The 9842-nt window shown below is 62.2% G+C and overlaps 1 protein-coding gene across 6 annotated transcripts in view; it reads right to left on the bottom strand.

Moving 5' to 3' along the window:
- Positions 1–3171: 3171 nt before the first annotated feature.
- Positions 3172–9842, bottom strand: part of PPP1R12B (protein phosphatase 1 regulatory subunit 12B) — a 148079-nt gene continuing 141408 nt past the window's right edge. For all 6 annotated transcript variants that reach the window (XM_024749641.1, XM_024749642.1, XM_024749643.1 and 3 more), the window contains one exon: positions 3172–8462. In XM_024749641.1, the coding sequence (XP_024605409.1) occupies positions 8376–8462 (87 nt within the window). In that variant the 3' untranslated portion in view covers positions 3172–8375. The remainder of the gene's footprint in view (positions 8463–9842) is intronic.

Below are 9842 nucleotides of genomic sequence, written 5' to 3'. Positions count from 1 at the left end.
CCCCTGGGGTTGGGGAGGGAGGGCGTCCGGCCCACCACGTGTCTGGCTTCTGTTTCCCCCAGCCCCACAGAGAGGCTGTCCCTGGGTCTCCCTCCACTCCATCCCCCTTCCTGCCTCAGAGCCCTGGTTCTGCCCTGGGTGGTGGCAGACAGGGGAGGGTCCCCAGGCCTAATCGTGGTGACCCTCAGCCCCCCAACATGGTTGCCATATTTGGCAAATAAAAATGCAGGGCACCAAGTTAAATTTGAATTTCAGCTAAACAACCAATAATTTCAAAGTGTAAGTCCCTCCTAGGCGCTGTTTGGGACTCACCCGAAACTCAGGCTGCCCCGCCGTCCATGCTCTGTCTGGCAGGCCAGTCCTGCGACCACTTCTGCCTCGCCCTCACCCCTAGCCTCAGGGGGCAGGGACAGGTCACCAGGATTCTACCCATTCTTTGAGCTGCAATATTGGGAAGGGGGACACTGTGACTTGAAGACACAAGAATATATCTTTTACGCGACAACAAAACGAGAACTTTCTGAAGCCATTTGAGCCTCACGGAGAGGGTGGTCACCTGTGAACACGACCCCAGTCTCGTCCCACCAAGACGCATGTCTCAACTCTGTAAATAACCGCATGGCAATGCTGAGTGCCCCCAGCCCCGTTTTACATAACTTGAGCTGCTCCTTCGACTTTGTGTGTAAAGTCCTTCCCCTCGCCCTCCCGGCCCCCTGCCCTGCCACGCGCCGGGGGGAGTTGGCCTCTGGCCCCGGTCTGACCAGGGGACCGTGGGCAGAGCTGACCCTCGGCGCCCTGCGTCCAGCCCTGTGTCCTGTGTGTGTGTGTGTGGTGTGCCCCCTCCTCCCACTCTCTGAATTCACTGAAAAGCCATCCTCCCAGGGCTCCCCTCAGGACACTCGTGAAGGGCTCACCCATCGTCACGTCTGCTCCCAGCCCCACGTTGCCAGGACGGATGGTGTCCAGGTCTCCCAGTGGGGCCCCAGCAGATGCCCCCGCTGGCCCGGCTCCCTCACCTGGTGTTGCAGTCTGACTCCACGTAGGGGGGGTGGATGGGCCACGGGGGTACCCCGTGCAGGCGACGAGGGTTCTCAGGAGCTGTTGGTGGCCGAGTCTGTGGTCAGGTCCCTGATGCCGCCCAGCTGGACAACCAGCCCTGCTCACGTGACACTGGGGGCTTGGGGGGCCGAGGGTGGCAGTGGGGAGGGACCCCGGGGGCTGGAGAGCACGGTAGGCCAAGCTCCCCCGCATGCTCTCTCCTGCGGCTGGGCGGCTCTGGCTCGAGGGACCCTCACCGGTGCCCCAGCCCAGCCCCGGCCAGGTGTCCCATGGGAGGGCGGGAGGTGGAAGGGGGCCGGGGGACCCCAGGTCCCGAGCCATCTCGCTGAACCAGGAGGGACAGGAGCCGCAGGCCCCAGTGCAGAGGAACGCCACGCACGGGAGCGACCCCTCCGGCCAGCCCTGATGGGAGGAGGGGGAAATGCAGGGGGTCTGACAGGAGCACCGACGAGGCCGCAGGTGGGCAGGTGGGCCCTGTGCGCTACGAGCCAGGCCCCTTGTGCTGGGGGGGTGGCGGGAGCCGGGGGCGCGTAGGGCCCCCCTCAGCCATCGGGACCCTAGGACCCCTTCCGAGAAGCCAGATGTTCTGCCCTGGCGCCTCCTCTGCGAGGGCGGGATCCGCTGCTTCTGAAATCCTGGGGTCTGAAGACTGCAAGAGCATGGCGAGCAGGCCCCAGGCCCCCTGGCACGCGCAGCCCCACCAGGACCCCTGCCTTTGCCGTCCCAGGAAGGACCCACGTCCAGCACCCCGCCCCCCCCCCAGCCCCGAGGACTCTGTTCTTGTCTCATTTCTTGTCAACATGTTCTTTTGTAATAAGCGGCATTTCCTTATTAAAGGAATGAGCTGAAAGCACGCTGGGGGCGGTCTCTGGTTGTTTCTGCTGCGCTGGGGAGCAGGAGCCGCTCCCAGGGTCAGCGCGGGGGGTGAGGCTGGGGACACGGCTCTTCCCTCAGGGGCTGGAGGAACCAGAAGGCCAGGCCAGGTCCAGCTGGGCAGTGGGCGCGTGGGCCCTCAGGGCAGCTGCTGGGGCGAGGCCTCCCGGGGGCTGGGGTGGACTAGACCCCCGGCTCCCCGCTGCCAGCAGAGCCGGGCTCGGGGCGCGGCCACCATCTGGCCCTGGGGTGGGGTCAGAGGAGGGACGGTTCCTACAAGCCCTCGGTTAGCTCACCGCAGCCGACTTCTTCAGACGTCTGTGACTCCTGAGGCCGAGGACGGGGCTTCAGGATTTTCTGGAAAGAGACGGTAGGGCAGCACCGCCCCCAGACCTGGAAGGGTGACCCTTCTCACTGCGATCTGGGGGCCATCTCCTCAGGGAGGCCCCCTCAGCCCCTCTGCCACAGGTGGAGGGGGGCGTCCGGCTCAGGGGCAAGCTCCAGGGACGAGAAGGCAGAGCCTGTAAGGCTGGCCTGGCAGAGGCTGGGATTGAGGGGGGCAAGGCCAGCCCAGCACGAGGGCTGGGGAGTCTTCAGGAGGGAAGGGCCGGGCCTCACCGCCTCCAGGCGATGCCCAGTCTCCGCTGACTTCCCCGGGCCCAGCGGGCACCCAGAGGAGCCCTCACTCCAGACCTGATCCTTTGCCTCCGATTTGGGCCGCAGGCCAGCAGCTGGGTGGCCGCAGGGGAGAAGACGCCTCCCTCCCTCACCTCCGTGACCTCCAGCTCGGTGACGGGGCCTCCGCTGGGTGTGAATGGGGTCTGAGCAAACCAGACGGGGTGCACTAGGACGGACGGAGGGCCCGACCCTGGCCCCCCTGCCAGCGGCCGAGCACCTTAGCCTCCAGTGACCCCCACCAGCTGCCTTTAGAGTTTGGAGCCATGGAGTGGTTCCGGCTGCCCTGAACTGAGCGGTGGCCCTGCAGAGACAGTACTGCACGGAGCAGCGGGCAGAGACCCCGGGAACCCAAGGAAGCCACCTTCTCAGGGCCCCGGCCTCCCGGGGTGAGAGCACCAGTGCCCACCCCCGAGGCTGGGAGCCCCCCAGGCTCCTCCTTGGCCCCTGTGTCCGTCCCTGGGACAGAGGCCCCCAGTGGCAAGGATGGTGACATGAAACTACCACAGGCTGGCCCTATGTAAGGTTCTATAAACCCCATTTCCTAAACTGTGGACACAGTCACAAAGTTAAAACACAATTTACTTATTTATAAATACTGTTGTGTTTACAGGCATCATGTAGATGTGGATATTATTATTCCCAAACTTTCAAACACAGAATACTTAATAACACTATATAATAACCAGTAAAACAAAGTCATTCATCTCGGAGTTGAAAGGCCACTCAGAATTGCATAAAAATACATTCAGCTCACAAAGCGCATCTGGGTCCCTCCCTAAACCCCTATCCCCACCACGTGTATTTACAATGGAGCCGACTTAAAACGGTCCCTCTGGTGCTTTCTTGGAGGGGAAGTCAGGTGGGGGTAAGGTGAACAGAGACAAAATGCTACCCCTGGAATGGGGGTGTGGAGACCCCAGGGAGGGTCTCACAGCTCTTTCCACCGATCAAGACAGAGGCAGAGGGAACGGAGGGGGACGAGGGGGGACCTCGGCGCTGCAGCCTGAGTCAGAGTCCCCCATGGCGGAACATGGGGACAGTCTCGCCCTCCCCCACCTGGGGGCCAGCCTGACAGCAGCCCCATCCTTTCAGGGGTGCAAGGGAACCCCCACCCCTGCGGCCCACCTCCTGCTGTCTTGGCTTGAGCCCCTCGTATTTCCCTCCGAGCCCCCTCCCCAGAAGAGCGTGGTATGGAGAGAAGACGCAGGTCAGGCTCAGAGGCCAGCCTAGCACCCCACGTCCAGGACCTGCCCCCACCCCGAGTCCTGCTTCTGTGAGACCATCGAGGCTTCAACGAGGCCCCCGGGGCCCTGCCTTTCCTGAACCCGCTCCTGCAAGGCAACAGCAGATGAGCCACTGTCCCAGACGCACCGACACTGCCCGGTGCCCTCCTGAGGACTCACTCAGTCTCTAGCTGTGCAGACGAGGCCAGGCTGCCCATGGGCCCCGCCCAGGCTAGGGCCAAACCTCACCTTCGAGGGGAAAGTGGCACAGCCAGTCAGCTTTGCAACCAGAGGAGTCGGGGCTGATTCGTGGACAATCTCTCCTCTAAAGCACCACCAGCTCCAAGTGAGAAAAGCAAAAAATTAATGGGGAGGAAGATGAGAGTAGGCGGGAGGGTGAAAGGTGTGTTTATTTTGCAAAGACAGGAGCAGCGTGAGGTCACCTTAAAGGGCCACCCAGGAAAAGTTTACTGGGAGCATTAGGGGAAAATCTGGAGAAGTAACAGAAGAGGTCACTCTGGCAGATTCCCAGTCCGAAATGAACAGATTAACTGGAGAAGAAGCTCAGAGAGACGTCCTCTGGGGAATGGAGGGGGGAAGCAAAAGAGATGCGCTAACAGAGTAACACACTTGGATGAAACTGGGTGATGAGGTTGCATTTTGAAATCTCCATGTAGCAAACATGCGTGCACACAGGCTTAGAAGCAAGAGTGACCCCCAAAGCTCGAAACCTCCTAAGGCAGCATCAGGCCAACCCTCAGCCGTGTCTGTCTCTAGATGTACTTCCCAAGGAGGGGCTCCCAGGACCCCTCCTCAACCTGACGTCCGACCACGACCCTCACAGGAGGGGCTGCATCGCCTGCTACGCGGCCACCAGCCGGTCCAGATTCTCCCGAGCCCACCTCACTCCCAAGCAGCTGTGACAATGACGGTTCCCGGGGCCGCAGTGAAGCTGATCTACTGCCCAATCTAATCAGAGCACAAGCGATCAATGGCCATCCTTGACACAGTCTACATACCCATCCGGGGGGCCGAGCAAAGCTTCGGCTTGTTTGGAGGCTGAGGGATGCGGGCCCCAGACCCTGGCCCTCCCCCTCCTCCCCGGGGGCTGCTCGGTCCTGCAGCCTTTGGTGTAAACTCCCTGCAGCCCTGCTCAGGGGAGGGACCTCGGCTTGCGACAGCCCAGGTCCAGATCTGATGGCCCCACAAAACTAAAGGCTGGGGTTTCCTCGAGGAAGGCCCTCTGGTGCTTAAGGCAGAGCTGAGACTGAGTGGCCGGTGGGGGGAAACACAGTGGGTCTGCTGTCTGGACGCCAGGAGCCAGGCCCCTCCCGTGAGAACCACTCATCCAGAGGCCGTGTTTCCACCCCCGCGGGTTTGCACATTCTCACCAGGCCATCAGGAGGGACGGCCACTACCCTCCAGACTGAATTCACCTTCCCACCTTGACACACTCTTAAACCATCTGAATGAGAAGAAAAGAATTTTTGAAGTTAGAGCAAAAACTCTGAGTGAGAAATGTTCTGGTCTCAGGAATCAACAAATCATCACAGACTCTCAAGCCAAGAAGGGGTCCTGAGGACCACCGACCCAGCCCCCTTTCACAGACGGCCACACGGCTGGTCAGGACAGGCGCTGGCCCCGGGCCCCGATGCCCGGTCCTTTCAGCGGCCTCGTTCTGCCGCCACAGCTGCCTTCTTGCAAGGTCAGGAGACACACCCTCCGAGGTGCTGAAACCTGCCTTAAAACCCCGTAATGGGGACCACGCTCTGTACTTGTAACTGGGCCCCGACAGGGGCAGGACCACCTATGACCGCTGGCCGCCATGTCCAGAGTCAGGGGTGGTGCTGGAGGCCAGGACGCCAGCGCTCACCCAGCGGATGGAACCAGGGGCCCACTCCCTACTGGCCCAGCTGCTGAGTCCCCGAGGTTTTCCCTTCGGAGCCACACGGTGGCCTGGAAGCTGGGAAGCCCCTCTGTCTGTGTCCGTCTGGGTGGGAGAGGCCTGCTCCAGGGCCAGAAACCTGGAGACGGAGACGAGCGGCTCCCCTCCACGCTGGTAGTTCACACACACCTTGGTGGGGTCCACGGGCTTAGAAGTGGGATTCCAGCTGCCGTTTGCCCCGAGTGGCGCTAACATGCACACGATTTGCTCAGGGCAGGGAAGCAGAGGAGCTGACGCCCTGCAAGTGGGCCGAGGAGACAGGCCAGGGCTCGTCCTTCCTTCAGACCCTTCCAAGGCCCAACCTGGGGCCTCAGGCACGAGGGGGAGAAGCAGTGAGGCTTCAGCCAGAGACTCAGACTCTCAGAGGCTGGTTGTCACTCCCAGAGGTGCGACCTGTCCAGAAAACCGCTGGCCAAGGCCGACGAGGCCCTCCCCCCAGCGCTGACCACCCATCCAGGCACCGCGGTGACAGGGCGCAACCCCAGAGGTAGCGAGGGGGTCCCTGACCATCACCTCGCGGACCAGCACAGCCTGGAAAGAGACCAGATTCAGAGTCTGTCTCACAGACTTAATTGCATAAGAGAGAGAGCGCCTGAGATCACGGGCTGGTCCACACCACGGGCTCTAGCCACAGAGCCTGGCTTCCTGAGTGGAGAGGCCTGACACAGAAGGGCTGGAGGGAGGCGCGGGACACAGCCCGACCGGGTTCCGAGAGCCGCCCGCGCCCCCGAAAGGCACAGACGGAGCGGAGGGCGTGCTGCGGCCCCTCCGCCTGGTCTGCCTGATGCAAGAGAGTCCAGGTGACATCCTAATAATTCAGTTTCCTTTTCCAGTCCTGGCCCAGCACCCAGGGTGTGCCGGAGAGTCAGGGTCAAGGCCAAGGCCTCGTGCCCGCTCCCCTCCCCCAGAACAAAGGAAACGCTACAGTGGAAGCTATGAAACTTCGCTCTCAGCATCCCCCCACGCAACCCACCCCCGGCCCCGACGACACAAATCACCCGTGCCCAGGCGTCGCTCCTCGCAGGAAATGGCCGGACATGGAAGATTTTGCACTCTGAGAAAGGCGTGTTGCCCCACAAGACAAATCTCCTATCCCGAACTGGGGCCTTGATCACGGCTCTGGGTTAGAGAGCATGTGACGTTTCTGAGGGCCATGGAAGGGGCTGGAAAGAAAGAGAAACTAGACAGAGGTAGCGTATGTTGAGAACGGACCGCTACACACTAAATGTCTCCGGCAACCCCAAAGCGACCTGCACACTCAAACCAGCCGAGGGATAAAGTGCCTACCAAAAACAAACACTTAAGTGTTAATACTGGGGCATCATCAAGAACTCATGACCTAATTCTGTGCTGAACCAAGGGAGCCACCTGTCCAGGTTTTCGTCCAGAGGAGGATAGCCAAGACGGGTCACGTGGGAAAAGCAGGGCGCGTGGGGATCGACTTCCAGGCCCAGGGGAGCGTCAGCACCTTGGGGGTCCCCAGCCGCAGGTACGGCAGGGCTGTCACGTTACAGGGGGACCCTCAGGAAGACCTCAACTCTCATCCAAGCCGCCCAGCTTTCGAGCGATCAAGGTGCAGCCGCCAGAGGCTCCCTGACGGCGGGGTGGGGTCCCTGGGACACAGCCTTGGCCACCGGGTCTCGCCACTCCGAGTCCAGACTCGTTCCTCCTGCTGGCTTCCGAACAAACAATCGTCTCTCCCCTGGACACGCCCCATATGCCATCAAGCCCACCACGCTCACAGCACAAGGCATGAAGGGGGGGGGCCTCAGACGCCCCCACGCCTCCTCACAGCGGCGTCACTTCTCTTCAGGAGAGGAGACCAGGTCAAAGGGAGGTGGGGCAGGCGGGTGTTCTAGCAGAGAAACGCTGCGTGGGGAGGACGGTGCGGAGCTGAGCCCGGCCTGGCCGGGGAGAGGCCGGCGGTGCCACTGCCCGGGCACACCGCTGGGGTCGGTGCTCTGTCCCAGCGCCCACCTCCCGGGGTACGCGCCGCGGGGCGGACGGAGGAAGGAAAGTAAAAGGGCAGAAAGAGAAGAGGCAAGCCCGGTCACCTGAGCCCTGGGGAGAGGGCCAGACACGGAGGGAACGGGCGTTAAGACCAGTCAGGTGCCACTGGGCTGCTGGTAGAAAAAATTCCACCACCACCGGCGGGAGTTAGAGAAAAGTCAGTTCCTGAGAGGCAAGGACAAGCAGGGGCCCCGACATGGAGTCACTGTCAACTTGGATCTAGTGGCGGCAGCTCCAGAGACCTCCCCATGTGTGTCCCACATCAGAGCGCATGGCGGTGGCAGCAGGGCTGGGGCCTGGACCAAGTGCTACGTGGACCAGTGGCCCGGCAACTGGAGGCCGGGTCCACGGCTGGCCTGGCGACCCCCAGGCCTCCACCAGATGGCTCTATCGGTTGAGGGATCGCAGTCGTGCTTCGATGAAAACTGTCTGAACCCCAGCGGTGGGGGCCGGAGGAGGGGACACGGAGGGTGCAGAGGTGGCAACTGGATGACGGCCAGAGAAAGGTCCTCGTGGCTCCTCTTGGCCGGTGGGCGCCGGCGGGGGAGAGGCGGGGCCAGCGCCGTCCCGGGAAGCCAGCGCCTGGCCTACTTGGACAGCTTGCTGATGACCCTGATGAGGGCGCCGTTCTCGTCCTTCAGCCTCTGGTTGTCGGATTTCAGTTCTGTCAGGACCTGCGGGCGGGAGGGAAAGGCGAGTCAGTCCGGCTGGTGACGGGGACCAAGTGCCCTTCTTCCTGCTCACGGGCTGGTGACGGTACCGCGCGGGGCCACAGCCCCTCCGCGCACACGGCAGGAAGAGCCCCTTCCCCGCGCACCACCCTCTCCTTCTCCTGAACCAGTAACTATTCCAGGGTTTCCTCCCCGGAACTCACCTCTGGTTCAGAGAAACCAGGGCAGCGCCATGTGTGCTGGGGACACAGGGAAGGGTCAGAAGAGGTGATGGGGTGAAGGGAAGGAAGGCGGGAACGTGTGGCGGGGGGCACAGCTCGGCTTTCCCGTCACACCCCCCAGACAACTTAGGGTCTTGCTTCTGGTGCCGTGTGCCGGAACCCGCTGAGGTCCCCGCTGGCCGTAGCACGTGTGTCCACAGTCAACCCCCAACACCCAGGAGCCCGAGCATGCCCTCAGGGGGCTGGGGCTCTGCTGTGGGAGATGGGGGTGTGGGAGATGGGGGTGGAGACGTCCTTTCTCCCAGCCCGGCCTCCCCGGACCATCACACTGTGTCGCGCAACTCGTGAAGCGAGGGAGCAGCGGCCACGCGCCCAGGCTGCGGAAGTGTGGGGTATCTGACAGCCCCGACGGGTCCCGACGAGGGCACAGCTGGTGTGCGAGCCTTGCCGGCGGCAAGAGAGAGGTCAGAGGGAAAGCGCTTCTTCACTGTGAAGGCGACAAAAATCCACACCCACATCTGTCTGGGGCGAGTGTCCTCTGGTCGGTCATTCAAACCTACAGGCCCTTCCATGTTCCCAGGGCTAATTCCAGTTCTGGCTCTGCTGTTAGCACCCAGGGGTCAGTCAGATCCCTGTAAAGAATGGAACCGTTCCCTCAGCCTCTCACGGAAGATGCAGGTGAAGTCGCAGAGGGAGACCTAACCTCGTGTGCACAGACCACAGACACACGAGGCACTGGTATGGAGGGAACAGAACATCGGAGCACCAGGACGGCCTCAGGGTCTGTGACGCAGCCATCCTCAGGTCCACAGACGAGGGCCCGAGTCCAGCATTGCTAGCGCAGCACGGCACAGCTCCTCACGGGAAAGCACACACTGACTCCAGAGCTCACCCCTTCCCCGCAGATGCGGTCGCGGGCCCGGAAGCCGTGACTGTCATCCATGAGCTGTGCCGCTTGAGGCACACCGCTCTCCACTCTGGCTTTCCATTTTGTATCTAAAGAAGCCCATTCCCGCCCTCGTCCCTCACAAAGCAGGGGCTCCGTGGGGGCCACAGCTGTGACCACATGCAGTGTTAGAGGGCGTTGATCCAGGAAATACCAGAGCAGGCCTGTCCTCTGACCTCTGACCTGACACCGTTGGAGCCTGGCCGGCCTCCCTCT

The sequence above is a fragment of the Neophocaena asiaeorientalis genome, unplaced genomic scaffold (genome assembly GCF_003031525.2).
Source record: "Neophocaena asiaeorientalis asiaeorientalis breed wild unplaced genomic scaffold, Neophocaena_asiaeorientalis_V1.1 scaffold44, whole genome shotgun sequence".
NCBI lineage: Eukaryota > Metazoa > Chordata > Mammalia > Artiodactyla > Phocoenidae > Neophocaena > Neophocaena asiaeorientalis.
Note: the sequence above shows the minus strand (reverse complement) of the source record. Positions and strands in the feature narration are given on the sequence as shown.